At 52.7% G+C, this 15,144-nt stretch overlaps 1 protein-coding gene across 1 annotated transcript; it reads right to left on the reverse strand.

Annotated features, from left to right (window-relative positions):
- Positions 1-5,258: 5,258 nt before the first annotated feature.
- Positions 5,259-14,810, reverse strand: SEC22C (SEC22 homolog C, vesicle trafficking protein). The gene is made up of 6 exons (XM_038755752.1): positions 14,538-14,810; positions 12,884-13,047; positions 10,786-10,965; positions 7,766-7,884; positions 6,631-6,696; positions 5,259-6,393 (listed from the first exon to the last, which is right to left on the reverse strand). Exons 1-6 carry the CDS (start codon positions 14,717-14,719, stop codon positions 6,190-6,192), a joined length of 915 nt encoding a protein of 304 aa, XP_038611680.1. The 5' UTR covers positions 14,720-14,810; the 3' UTR covers positions 5,259-6,189.
- Positions 14,811-15,144: the final 334 nt, after the last annotated feature.

Here is a 15,144-nt window from a genome sequence, read left to right on the forward strand (position 1 = left end):
GATCCCCGGACCCCCGGACCCCCAGGCCGGCAACCCCCCCGGGAGAGGTGGGGACGAGAGCCAGTGTGGCCCTGTGAGCCCGTGCTTGGCCGGGAAACCAGGGGACCCTGCTTCTAGTCCCACTTCTGCCTCGGTCTGCTGTGCGACCTCCGGCAAGTCACTCACCCTCTCTGGTCTTCGTCCTTCTCCTCTGTGAAATAGAATAAGATCCCTGGGTGGGACAGGAACTGTGTCCAGTAAGATTATCTTGTGGGCACCTCAATAATAAAAGTTCGTAATTGTGGTGTTTATTCATTCAATCGTATTTATTGAGCGCTTACTGTGTGCAGAGCACTGTACTAAGCGCTTGAGAAGTACAAGATGGCAACATATAGTGACGGTCCCTACCCAACAGTTGGCAACATATAGAGACGGTCCCTACCCAACAGTGGGCTCACAGTCTAGAAGGGGGAGACAGAGAAGAAAACAAAACATATTAACAAAATAAAATAAATAGAATAGATATGTACAAATAAAATAAAAAAATAAATAGAGTAATAAATACGTACAAACATATATACATATATACAGGTGCTGAATCTGCTGAATCTGAATCTACAATCTGCTGTGCCCGCTTACCTGGTGTCCAGCCACTGCTGCCAGGTTTTCCAGAGGTTTCCGCGGAACCCCTTTTCTGTAGATCTGGATTAAAGAAGCAGTGGAGATAGCAAAGGCTGGGAGTCAGAGGACCTGGGTTCTAATCCTGCTCTACCACCTGCCAGCTGTGTGACCTCAGACAAGTCACCTAATTTCTCTAGGCCTCAATTTCCTCATCTGAAAAATGGAGATTAAATGCCTCTTCTGCCTCTCCTCCAGACTGTGAGACCTACGGGGGATGAGGCCTGGGTCCAACCTAATTAACTTGTATCTGCCCCAGCTCCTAGTATGTGCATGGCACACAGAAACCACTTAAATATCACAGTTAATTCCCGTATTATTAGTAGGGCTTTGAAGGTAGGGAAGATCTTGTTAGATTGTACCTTTTTAGATTACACCACCTCTCCCAATCTTGTTAGATTGTTAGCCTCTTGAGGGACAGGAATTTTGACCAACTTGGTTCTCTTTTACCTATTAGTGCTTAGTACAGTGCATGGCACATAACTAGTAAGCACTTAGTGCTTACTATGTGCAAAGCACTCGGTGGCTCAGTGGTGGAGAAGCAGCGTGGCTCAGTGGAAAGAGCACGGGCTGTGGAGTCAGAGATCATGGGTTCAAATCCCGACTCTGCCAATTGTCAGCTGTGTGACCTTGGGCAAGTCACTTAACTTCTCTGGACCTCAGTTACCTCATCTGTAAAATGGGGATTAAGACCGTGAGCCCCCCCGGGGGACGACCTGATCACCTTGTAACCTCCCCAGTGCTTAGAACAGTGCTTTGCACATAGTAAGCACCTAATAAATGCCATTATTATTATTATTACTATTATTATTACAGTGAAATCAGGTCATACAGACTCCCTGACCCATATGGGACTCGCAGCCTAGGTAGGGGATCAGGAATTTAATCTCCATTTTACAAAGGTTTAAACTGAGGTCTAGAGAAATCAAGTGATTTGCTCAAGGTGACTCAGGAAAGTGGCCTAATAAAAATAGCACGGGCCCTAGAGTCAGAGGACCTGGGTTCCAATTCTGCCTCTGCCAAATGCTTGATATGTGTCTTTGGGCAAATCACTTAACTTCTCCATGCCTTAGTTCTCCTCATCTCCCTAATTACAGAGAAGCAGTGTGGCCTAGTGGATAGAGCACTGACCTGAGAGTGGGAAGGTCATGGGTTCTAATCCCACTCCACCACCTGTCTGCTGTGTGGCCTTGGGCAAGCCACGTCACTTCTCTAGGCCTCAGTTACCTCATCTGTAAAATGGGGATCGAGACTGTAATCCCCTTGTGGTACAGGGACCCTGTCCACCCTGATTTGTAAGTATTCATTCAATCGTATTTATTGAGCGCTTACTGTGTGCACAGCACTGTACTAGGCACTTGGGAAGTACAAGCCGGCAACATATAGAGACGGTCCCTACCCCTATCCACTAAGTATCCACTCTGGCACTTAGTACAGTGCCTGGCACATAGTAAGAGCTTAACAAATATCATTATTTTTATTAGACTGTGAGCTCTCCGTGGGACAGGGTCCAACCTAATTAACTTGTATCTACCCCAGCACTTTGAAGTGTTTGACACATTATAAGCGCTTAACAAATACCATTTAAAAAAAAAGGTAAAGACCCTGACTATCCTGCTGATGTTAAGGGTGGAGTGAGGGTAATAATAATAATAATGATGATGATGATGATGGCATTTATTAAGCGCTTACTATGTGCAAAGCACTATTCTAAGCGCTAGGGAGGTTACAGGGTGATCAGGTTGTCCCATGGGGGGCTCACAGTCTTAATCCCCATTTTACAGATGAGGTAACTGAGCCACAGTGATTTGCCCAAAGTCACACAGCTGACAATTGGTGGAGCCGGGATTTGAACCCATGACCTCTGACTCCAAAGCCCGGGCTCTTACCACTGAGCCACGCTGCTGGAAAAGCCAAAGGGCATCTCCAGGGTCAGGAGGGGCCACCCTCGGTGAGTTCCTGGAGCACCATAGGCCACCTGGCACTGAATTGTTGCTCGCTGCCACACAGACCTGCTGGCCTGCAACAAGGGGAAGGATGAGGGGCATGAGTATACCCAAATAGCTACTGAGGGAAGAACTCATTTCTTTGGAATTGAGCACCTACAGAGTGTGGCAGAGTGGGGCAGTGTACTCACCACCCATGCCCGTGAAGTACTGCATTAGGCACCTACTGTGTACAAAGCACTGTAATAATAATAATGATAATGGCATTTATTAAGTGCTTACTTATGTGCAAAGCACTATTCTAAGCACTGGGGGGATACATGGTGATCAGGTTGTCCCACAGGGGTCTCACAGTCAATCTTCATTTTACAGATGAGGTAACTGAGGCACAGAGAAGTTAAGTGACTTGCCCAAAGTCACACAGCTGACAATTGGTGGAGCCGAGAATTGAACCCATGACCACTGACTCCAAAGCCCGTGCTCTTTCCACTGAGCCAGGCTGCTTCTCTGCGTGGTGCCCACTGTACTGGTACCCACTGTATGTGGAGTGTTTTACTAAGCACCTACTGTGCACAGAACGTACTGGGCATCTGCTGTGGGCAGAACACTGTCCTGAGACCCACTGTATGCAGAGCACTGTCTTATTCACCCACCGTGTACAGAGTGCTGAGTACACGCAGTGTGCAGCATGCTGTCCTGAGCACTAATGTTGTGCAGAGTGCAGTCCTGAGAGCCCGCTGTTTGCACAAAGCTGTCCTATGGGTGGGGGTTGCTGGGGAAAAGGAAACCACATGTGGTGGCGAGGGCCTGCAGTGCAGTCCGGCAGCCCCCACTCCCCCCTGCTGCCCCTGGCCCACGGCCCCCCGCCGGGCTAGTCCCCCACTAACAAGCGAGACACGACAGACGTTTATGATTTATTCTTTCCTGGTCCAAACGGCCAGGCAGGCCTTCGGCCAGGTCTGGGAGAGGCTTTCTTGACAGCAGCGTGGGCTCCCGTGACAGCGGAAAGCATCCCCCTAAGGTCCACCGCCCCTCCGCCAGCGGGAACACTGAGAGAGAACTGATCAGGCCTCATCAGCGCCCTGGAGCAGGCCCGATGGGATCAGGCCCGGGGGTCTTGGCCCCGGGATCACATCGCTCTGTCTTCCTTTGAAAAACAGACAATGGCTTCTTTCCCCCAATCACCCACCTTAAATGAGCACCCCAAGATGTCCAGGATATTAGGGGGTGGGACAACTGCCTCCAGTGGGTAGCTTAGCAGGAAGCAGTCCTGGGCTCACCCGGCAGCACCGCAGAAAGCCTGCAGTGGTTTGGCTTCCTGCACCCTTCATCAGGCGCCCCAGCCCGCCCCGACGGGCCCGGGCCAGACCGCACAGCCCGGGGTTGCTATCCTTGGCAATGGGCTCTGGCACTGCACCTCCAGCTGGCTATTTCCACTGTGACCCTCTCAGCCCCATTCACCCTCACCAACTCTCTTGGCAGGGTCCCTGGGGCCTTCGCTCAAGGAGGGCTGGGACAAACCGCCAAAGTGAGTGGCGGGCATGGGGTGGGGAGAGAAATGCCAACAGCCGGTGGGGACTGGAGTCCCCCAGCCCACAGGATGGGCCACGTTTATGGCAGTGCCCTCCTCGGAGAATCAGGACCGTGGCAGGGGAGACCCTGCGTGGGCCTCTAGGCTGCCTGGACACCCTGACCCGGCCCGGCCCCACCGGCTCTTCGCTGGTTCTCCTGGGCTGAAGGTCTCACCACTTAACCCCCTTGACTCCTGTAGGGGCTACCGCTGGCCGGTAGCCCCTGGGCTGCCCCCACTGCTGAGGGATCGTGTCACACCAAGCAGTCCCCTAATTTAGATACTCCAGAGGGTAGGGTTAACTGGATCCGGCCGACTCCCCTGCCCGACGGGGGTGGGAGGGCCGGGTCTGCCCAACTCCCCAGCCCCCGACTCCTTTCTGGCCACCAGGGTTACTGCCGTGGCCGGCCAGGAAAACAGGAGTCGCCTCACTGCCACCTAACCGGGAGGTAGCAGGGCAGATAGTTGAGCCTGGGGGAGGGCCTGGGGGACCCCAAGCCCCGGCAGTTACCCAAGGGACTCTCGTCAGGACATCGGAACCCCAAGTGAAATGGGGCACCGCTCCCTCCACACAGCCCCCGGAGGTCAAAGGTCTCCTGGACAGAATACGCCCCAAACATACAGGCACCACGTCCACGCGTGCACATGGGGATCGATTCGAAGTGCATTTTGCAGCACCTCCAACGTTGGCCACCTTTCCCTTCCCTCCCGCGCTCCCCGGTCTCGGCAGGAAAGCAAGAGCTTCTCCACTTGAGAACATTTGGGTCATTCGAGGCGGAGAAGGATCGAGAGGGGAGGGGACGGAGAGGAAGGGAAGGGGGAGGAAGGCAGAAGCAGAAGAATTAGGAGGCTGTGCGGCCTGGTGGAAAGAGCACAGGACTCGGAGACGGGGGACTGGGTTCTAATCCCACCTCTGCTGCTTACCTGCTGCATGACTGTAGACTCTGTGCCTCAATTTCCTCATCGGAAAAATGGGGATAAAATATGCACTCTCTTCTGAGAATGTGAGCCCCATGTAGGGCAGGGGCTCTGTTCAAACAGATTGTCTTGAATCTACCTCAATGCCCAGCAAAATGCTTGGCACTTAGTAAGCACTTAATAAATACCCTCATTATGAATATTATTCAGAGGGAGAGGGACTAGGAGGAGCAGCAGGGGAAGGAGGCACTAATTAACTGATCCTTGAAAAATGAAAACAGCTCAAGATTTAGTTCACTGAAACGGAGAAAATGGGATCTCCCGCATCGAAACTCTGCTCGGAGGCCCAATTTGAATGTCGGCAGCTGAAACACCACCCTTGGGGGAGAGTAAGTTTGGGGGTGTTTATGTAGGGCAAGTGTGCAGATTACCCAGAGTTCTGCAGGAAAAGCACATATTTTTAAATGGCCACCTGCCTACTCTTCTTTTTTTTACTGTGCCTCTATCAGCCACTGCCCTGAATCACCACAAGTGGCATAAATTCCATCTTCTGGAAAGATGAGACACGGTAAGTGTTTCTGATCCCCAATTCCTCCCTTTGAGAGTGCTGATTTGGGGGTACTGACCATTCAATTCCTGAAAAATCATCATAATAAGCAGGATGATAGCCTGCATTTGACAGACTGCTTTTAACTTCCCAAGCTCTTTCCTGTCAATTATGTCACTGTGCCCTCATGACGCCTCTGGGAGAGAGAAGAAGAGCACAGATTATTCTCCCCAGTTGGCAGAGGGGGAAGCAGGGGGCCCAGAGAGGTTGCGTGACTTGGCCACGATCACACGGCAGGCTGGGGGCAGGGCTGGGATTAGAACAAGGGATCTCTGCCTCCCAGTGCTCACTCTGTCCTTAACCACCAAGCCGACTGACCATCCGTGGGGGGCGGTTGCGGGGGAGACTGGGTGCTGGGAGGGGACAGGGTTGGCTCTCGTCACACTGCTCTTGCCAGGGATTCCTGGCAGATGACAGAGGGGGGAACCTCACTGGTCTCTCCCCGCAGGGAGACGGGGAAGGAGACGGGACGGCCGGTTCCGGGGGCCGCGTCAGACCCCGCAGTCCGGCTGCCTGTCCTGCTGCTGCCGCCGGGCCAGAGTCTGGTAAGAGGAGAGGAAGGCCACGCCGCTGTGGAACAGGATCTGCCACCCGTTGCGGCGCCCGTACAGGGACACGTTGCACAGGCAGACGCAGGCCAGCGCCAGCGCTGCCTTGGGCATCCGGGCTGGACTGTAGAATAGGTACAGGTGACACTGCAGTGGCACCAGCAGAGAGAGACAGAGACAGAGAGAGAGTCCAACGGCGGCTTCCGGGGGTCCGCCCTGCCTCAGGATCGACTGGAACACCCCCCAACCTGGGGCCCGCTCCCTCCCGGGTTGCTGCCCCCTTCCCCCTGCCCCCAGCCAGGGGGAGGGCACAGGTTTCGGCCGGACTGCCGGCACTCGGGGCCCCGCTCCCACTCTTCCAGCCTCCGGGGTCTCCATCTCTACCTGGGCTATGCAGGCTCCAAAGGAGATCAGAAATGCCAGAGCGTTTCCAATTCCCTTGCAATCCTCCTGGTTGGGAAAGCACGGGGTGGGGTGGGAAGGAGAGAGAGAAAAGAATGGAAAGTTCAGTCAGAGGGGCCGCACCTCTCGGCCCACCCCTGCATATACTACTATGGGCAGTATAGTATAGTATAGCATGGGTCTGGGTGTCAAAAGGACCTGGGTTCTAATCTCGGCTCCTCTGTGTCTCTGCGGTGTGACCTTGGGCAAGTCACGTCACTTCTCTGTGCTTCAGTACTTCTTCTGTAAAATGGGGATTAAGACTGTGAGCCTCCCAAATGGGACAAGGACTGTGTCCAACTCGATTACCTGTATCTACCCCAGTGCTTAGCACGGTGCCTGGCACACAGTAAGCGCTTAACAAATACTACTACTACTATTATTATTATTATTATCGGTTGTTCTCCTTCCCTGGGAACTGCTGCCCTCTCTTCCTCTTTATTGCTCTTAGTTATCACTTCTCTTGCTCTCTCCTTCATATGGGGAAGAGCCTCTGGAGTTCCTGGAGACACCCACCCATCTGACTCCTCCCTCATCAGTAGAGTGAGATAATAACAATAATAATAATAATAATGATGGCATTTATTAAGCCCTTACTATGTGCAAAACACTGTTCTAAGCGCTGGGGAGTTTACAAGGTGATCAGGTTGTCCCACAGGGGGCTCACAGTCTTCATCCCCATTTTACAGATGGGGGAACTGAGGCCCAGAGAAGTGAAGTGACTTGCCCGAAGTCACACAGCTGACAAGCGGCGGAGCCGGGATTTGAACCCATGACCTCTGACTCCAAAGTCCGGGCTCTTTCTACTGAGCCAAGCTGCTTCTCTAGCCAAGCTGCTTCTCAAGAAGAGATGCCCCTTCTTGTGGGGGGGGGTCTCACAAAGTGGTGGAGTGCACAGTGATCAGTGACACGTCTAAGCAGTGGAGGCATAGCGGTCACTCAGGGCCGAGCCGGCTGGCCAACAAGCAGGAGACCCACTCCCCAAAGAGAGAGGCTCCAGCATGGGGAACCCTGACCGGACCTTCCGCCGGCCACCTGCCCGTCCGGCCCGAGGGAGGGAGGTGGGAGGGTTGGTTACCTGGAGGGAATTCTCTGCCAGGTGGACCCCGCGAATGAGATTCAGAGCTGCGCACATGATGTTGAGGACTAGAGACAGGATCCCCAGGGCCGACACGGGCTTCATCCGGATACTGGCCGCTGCGAGAGAAAACACCCAACTTCGGGGGAACCAGTCCTCCTCCTTGAGATGCCCCCAGGGCCTTGAGGTGCGGGGAGGCCGCCACCCACCCTGACCCCAGGGGACAAGGCCTGTGCTGAGCAAAGAGCAAGTGGGCCCACATGCCATGGGGCAAATGGTAACAAAGGGTGGCGGCAGTGGCGGCCCCCTACCCTGGCAGCCAGAGCTTGGTTTGACAGAACCGCCCTTTGGGAGTGCCACGCACCACCTCCCCCACTGGGCCGCAAGTGCCCAGAGGAGGCAGTGACCATGGCATTGGCCTCTGCTACACTTTCCCAAGGGCTTGCTACTACGTTCTGCCTATGGAAAGCACTCAGTAAATACCACTGATTGCCAGTCGGTTAGACAACAACGTCCCTTTCTTCCTTCGTTCTCCGGAGGCGATCAGTCCTTCCCCCAGCTTCCACCCTTTGGAAGCAGGCGAGACCCTTGAGCGATTTGAAGATTTCCCTATTTACCCACTTTTAGCCCAGAGGCAGGGCACTTGCCAGCTTGCCTGAGCTGCAGGACCAGGAAAAGCCTGAAGAGGTTGAAACTCCCTGCATTAGGGTGCATCTGTATTTTAAAGGGGGACATTTGGAAAGAAGGGCTTTCCCCAGGTTGGATATAATAATAATAATTGTGGTATTTGTTAAGCGCTTACTATGTGCCAAGTACTGTTCTAAGCACTGGGATAGATACAAGGTAATCAAGTTGGACAGAGTCCTTGCCCTCATGGGGCTCAAAATCTTGATTCCCATTTTACAGATGAGGAAACTGAAGCACAGAAAAGTGAAGTGACTTCCCTAAGGTCACACAGCAGACATGTGGCAACGCCAGGATTAGAACTCACGACCTCTGATTTTCAGGCCCACGCTCTTTCCACTAGGCCATGCTGCACGTGAGGAACCGATCTCCACAGCCGATTCCATCCCCACCACAGACGTTCCCATGGAAACTTGGGGCAACTCTGAGCCACCGGCAAGGCCTGGATCAGGCCCTGAAGTCAGGGCCCGGGTACGAAGAGGAAACTTGTTCAATCAGAAGCACGGAGTGCTTTGAAATGGGTCCCTGCCATAATCCAAGCCTCTGGGGGCCCTGGGAGCTCCCGCCAGAAGGAGAGGGAAGGTGATGGGGCTAACTTTGGGCACATTAAATTACGGGTTAGTCCCAGGTCAGGGACAGCGCTCGGGTCTCTTGCTAATTTCCGTTGCTGTTTTGTTTACTTTCTCAGCACAGGAGACCTAGGATTTTGTCTCGGGGATTTCTGTCCAAGGAATCCAAATTTGCAGGTCTCTTTTCTGGAGAGAGGGGAACCTGGAGGGCTCCCACCAACTCTGAGGGAAACATGCTACAACTCCCCGAAGCCTAAGGGGTGCTGGCCAAACACCCAAGCCAACGCGGTCTCCCGTGCCGCCTGGGGATGCCGATCCATGTAGCCATGAGCTGGTGGCAGTTCATTCCCTTTGGAGAGAACTTTGGGGTGCCCTAGTCGGAGCTGTTCGGAAGGGGCTAGTACAGAAGGCACCAAGGGCCCCCCTGTCTCTGACATGCGGGGCTCAGGCAGGTTCCCAGGTTGGGCCAGGACAGGGGGCACAATCGTGAGCCTCTCTGTCCCAAATGATCCTCAGAGGACGGTGGTGGGTGGGTAATCTGGAATGTAAGTCCCGTGTGAGTCAGGCACTGGATCTGACCTGATGATCTTATATCTACAATGTTTACTGATCTTAATACAGTGCTTGGCACATTGCAAGTGGTTAATAACTACCATCTATGAATACACTACCAGAACGATTACAGATGGAGGTGGGGCTTTCTGGGAGAGATGCGTCCATGGCGTCGCTATGGGTAGGAGACGATTCGACGGCATAAGATCCAATAACTACCATCGCTATCATTATGGAGTCAGACTGTGTGGCCTAGGGGGATAGAGCAGGGGCCTGGGAATCAGAAGGATCTGGGTTCTAATCCTGGCTCTGCCACCTGTCTCCTGTGTGACCTTGGGCAAGTCGCTTCACTTCCCTGTGCCTCAGTTACCTCATCTGTAAAATGGGGGATTAAGACTGTGAGCCCCTTATGGCACAGGAACCGTGTCCAACTGATTAGTTTGCATCTACCACAGTGCTGGGGACAGAGTAAGCGCTTAACAAATACCATAAAAAAAAATACTGGAGGCAGAGTTCCCTGTTTGGAACCACTAGATTGTAAACCCTTTGAGGACAGGGATCGTATCTATCCACTCTATTGCACTGTACGCTCCCTGGCGCTTAGTACTGTACTCTGCACACAGTAAGCGCTCAGTAAATACCATTTTGAAGTCCCGAGGTGTGCATCTTCTTGACAGGCCCAAGGGGTTGAAAACATTCATCCTGGGGCAGCCGCTTTCAAGTACCCCTTTGCAGCTTAGCTTTGACCAACAGGAACTTGGCCTAATCCCTTTCACACTGCTCAGGCAACTGTTTGCCAAAAAATAATGCATCGCTAGACTGTAAGTTCCCCCTCTAAACCGTGAGCTCCTTGTGGGCAGGGAATGTGTCTACTGACACTGTTGTACTCTCCCAAGAGCTTAGTACAGTGCTCTGCACATGGAAAGATCTCAGAAAATACCACTGATTGATTCATTGACTGAAGGCTCCTTGTGGATGGGGGGGGTCATGTCTACAAACTCCATGATACTCTCCCAAGTGCTCAGAAAAGTGCTCTGCACACAGTGGGCACTCAATACATACCACTGATGGCCTACTAGACGGACAGAACCATTGTGGAGCCATTGTGAAAATGCTGACAGCTTCTGGTCGGACCCTTGGAAATGCCAACGGTCCCTAGTTCTCCAGAAAGCCCCTTGGGAAACAGGGAGTTAGGTGTGGATTTTGGCCACGTACCAGGCTCCTCCTGCCGCCGGCAGTGACCACTCGTTGCTCCATTCATCACCTCCGGGCCATCCAAGGCCAGGACCACTGGTGGCTTGAGGTCCAGTTCTTCCTGAATTTTCTCCAGAGTGTCCGTCAGTTGAGAGGAGGGCGCACAGTTGAACTGCCACTTCACCTTCTGGATCACGCCGTCTGCAACGCACGGATCAGCTGTGAGGCCCACGGAGCACGTAATTGCACCTCTAGAGTCGGCCTGGGACGAGCATAGACATTTCCCTTTCCCCCGCTGCACAATCTTGCCCTGTCCAGGGCTCCAGATTCACTAGGCTCTAGATCTCCTAGGTCCTAGGGCTGCTAGGCCCCAGAACCACTCGTTCAAGCAGTGCGGCCTTAGAGAAGCAGGGTGGCCTACTGGATAGAGCACAGATCAGGGCGTCAGAAGGACCTGGGTTCTAATCCTGACTCTGCCACTTGTCTGCCGTGCGACCTTGAGCAAGCCACTTGACGTCTCTGAGCCTCAGTTCCCTCATCTGTACAATGGGGATTAAGACTGTGAGTCCTATGTGGGACAGGGATCGTGTCCAACCCGATTATCTTGGATCTATCCAAGGGCTTAGAACAGTGCCTGGCACATAGTAAATGCCTAATAAATACTACAGTTATTATTATTATTATCATTAGGTCCCAAGACTGTTAGGCTTCAGAACCACCAGGCTCAATATCCACTAGGTCCCAGGACACAGTCACCAGGTTCAATATCCACAGAGTCCTGGGACTGCTAGGCCCCAGATCTTCTGGATTCCCAAAGTACTAGCCCCTGGAGCTTCTAGGCTCCAGAGCTGCTAGGCTTCAGGCACACAGTCACATCCAGAAGGAATGGTTTTCACAAAAACAACAAAAATAGGAGCTGATAAGAACGAATAATCTGATAGGATCTCATAATCATCATCACGGCACTGATCAAGCACTTACTATGTGCTAGATGCTGGGGCAGATTCACGGTTATGAGATTGGGCACTGTCTTTATCCCTCACTGGCCTCCCAGGCTGTCTTATCCCCATTGGACTGAGGAGGCAATAGAGGCCCAGAGAGGTTGAATGTCTTGCCCAGGGTCACCCAGCAGGCCAGTGGCTGAGCCAACTCATGCTTCCTAGAGATTCTGACAGTGGACAAGTAATAATAATAATAATGATGGCATTTATTAAGCGCTTACTATGTGCAAAGCACTGTTCTAAGCGCTGGGGGGATACAAGGTGAGAGGTTGTCCCACGTGGGGCTCACACTCTTCATCCCCATTTTACAGATGAGGGAACTGAGGCACAGAGAAGTTAAGTGACTTGCCCAAAGTCACGTGGCTGACAAGTGGCGGAGCCAGGATTTGAACCCATGACCTCTGACTCCAAAGCCCGTGCTCTTTCCCACTGAGCCACGCTGCTTCTCAGCGTAGGGGTGGTGGCAGTGCATTCTGGGACCTCTCCAGAACGCAGATGGGTGCTACAGTTCTAAGTTTGGGCCCTGCTGCTTCTTACATCCTGCAGGGCAAGGATGAGGGTGAAGAGCAGAAGCAGCGTGGCTCAGTGGAAAGAGCCCGGGCTTTGGAGTCAGAGGTCATCGGTTCAAATCCCGGCTCCGCCACTTGTCAGCTGTGTGACTTTGGGCAAGTCACTTCACTTCTCTGGGCCTCAGTGACCTCATCTGTAAAATGGGGATTAAGACTGTGAGCCCCACGTGGGACAACCTGATCACCTTGTAAACTCCTCTGCTTAGAACAGTGCTTTGCACATAGTGAGCGCTTAATAAATGTCATCATTATTATTAAGAGCAGGGAGCAATAGGGCTATCTGCGGTGGAAATGGTCTCAAGGAGTCTCTCCTAGTCTTCCCCAAGAACAACAAAGCCCACCCACTTTCTGTGCCTCATTCTCATCCTTCCTCCCTGCCTGGAATCCCTCTGTTGTCCTCTCCCATGCACTAAGTACAGTGCCTGGCACATGGGAGGCACTCAGGTGAGGAGGCTGTCAGATCTGGTTACTCATCGGCCCACTACCGGGACCCCCTGATAGCGAGTGGCAGGTAACCTGGCCGTCCCACGAAGGAACGGAGGCACTCACCAAATTCCCGGAAGGCGTACGGTCGGGAGGCCAAGCCGATGCTGACGGTGTCGTACGCGGCCGTGAACTCCCAGCGCAGTTCCTCCAGGAAGCAGAAGGCCATCGCTGCCGGGTACTGGCTGGAACAGATCCCCAGGCAGGCCACGTCCCCGCATGAGTGAAAACTGGGAGAGAAAGAAAGAAAGAAAGAGAGATCACATATGTGTGTGTGTTTTAAGGGTCAGGCTCTAGGCTGTAAGCACATTGTGGGCAGGGAATGTGTCTGTTAGTTTGCTATATTGGACAGTTTGCTATATTGGACTCTCCCAAGCACTTAGTACAGTGCTCTTCACGCAGTAAGTGCTCAATAAATACAACTGACTGACTGGAGACATATGCTTCAACTGTCCAAATGGAACACATGTTTGATATTGGCAAGATTCCTCTCCATGGTCTCTACTCCATTTTACTGTGGAGGTTTGGAGGGTCTAAACTCTTGAGGCAAATCTTGATGAAGATAATAAGAATATTAATAATGATGATGGTGATGCTATTAATTAAGTTCTTACTGGGTGCCAAGCCCCACGCTGGGCACTGGGGAGAAACCAGGAGAGTCTGCCCAGATCCTGTCCCTATCCTCCACAGGGCTCCCACCTGAAGAGAAGCAGCAAGGTCTGGTGGGAAGATCTCGGACCTGAGAGTCTAATCTTGACACTGCCACTTGCCTGCTGTGTAACCTTGGGATACTCGCTGAACTTCTCTGGGCCTCAGTGTCCTGATCTGTAAAATGGGGATTCCATACTTGTTCTCCCTCCCCCTTGGACTGTGAGCATCATGTGGGACACAGACTGTGTCTGACCTGATTCTCCTGTATTTATCCCAGCGCTTAGTATGGTGCTTGGCACATAGTAAATGTCTACCAAATTATAATAATAACATTAATAGGATTAACTATCTTGGGGTAAGCCAGTTACTGTCCTCTGCTTGATGGCTCGCTTTATACACAGCTCTAGGGTGGAAACAGACTCCATTCACCACTAAACTTGATCATTTTCTATTTCCCTCCCTATCCAATTAGTTACAAACATGTCCTGTTCTCTCCGCTGTATTACACTCTCCCAAGCACTTACTACACTGCTCTGCACACAGTAGGTGCTCAATAAATACTACTGAAGTAATCTCCCCTTCAAGCCTGTAAGGTCATTGAAGGCAAAGAGCATGTCTACCAACTCTACTGTATCGTACTCTCCCAAGCACTTAGTACCGTGGTCTCACACAGTAAGTGCTCAATAAATACCACTGAATGATTCTAAATCTATTGGACTCCTTGCCGTATGGCCTTGGGCAAGTCACTTAACTTTGCTGTGCCTCAGTATCCGCAACTATAAAAGGGGGGATATAGACCGTGAGCCCCATGTGGGACAGGGACAGTGACTGACCTAATTACTTGTACCCCAGCACATACAACAGTGTTTAACATGCAAGCACCTAACAAATACCATTAAAAAAATAGTGATAATTGTTAAGTGCTTATTATGTGCCAGGTACTGTACTAAGTGCTGAGGTGGATAGAGTTGGTGGGGAGGGCCCCCTCCCCGACTCCAACCCCCTGCGAGATCACAGGGGACACAAGCCCGGATCTCCAAGGCCCACCCGCGGGGAGACGCCAACTTACTGAACGCTGAAGTCCCGTCCCCGGGCAGAGCCTCGGGCCGGGCCGCACGCCAGCATCGCCGACAGCGCCCGCAGCCTCCGCCGGCATTCCTCAAAGCCCCGGTCGTGGTGGAAGTCCGTGGAGGCTGACAGTGGGAGCCCATCCCTCACCCGCACCACGCAGGCGAAGAGGATCAGGGCCATCGTCTGGAGCGGGAGGGGGATTCATGAGGCCGCCCAGCCGGAGGAGGAATCCAGTCGCCGTTCTAAGCGTGTCCGCCCAGTGAGCTTCGGCCTCTGCAAAAGGGAAAAAATGAGGCTTTCACCCCAAAGCCCGGACCAAAGCTCCACACCTGAGCCCTCCTGGCAGAAGCAAAAACTCCTCACCATTGGATTCAAAGCGCTCCATCACCTCGCCCCTTTCAATCAATCAATCAATCGTATTTATTGAGCGCTTACTGTGTGCAGAGCACTGTACTAAGCGCTTGGGAAGAACAAGTTGGCAACACATAGAGATGATCCCTACCCAACAGTGGGCTCACAGTCTTTCCTACCTCACCTCCCTTCTCTCCTTCTCCAGCCCAGTCCGCACACTCCGCTCCTCTGCCACCGCTAACCTCCTCACTGGG

This window comes from Tachyglossus aculeatus, chromosome 13 (genome assembly GCF_015852505.1).
Source record: "Tachyglossus aculeatus isolate mTacAcu1 chromosome 13, mTacAcu1.pri, whole genome shotgun sequence".
In the NCBI taxonomy this organism is placed as follows: domain Eukaryota; kingdom Metazoa; phylum Chordata; class Mammalia; order Monotremata; family Tachyglossidae; genus Tachyglossus; species Tachyglossus aculeatus.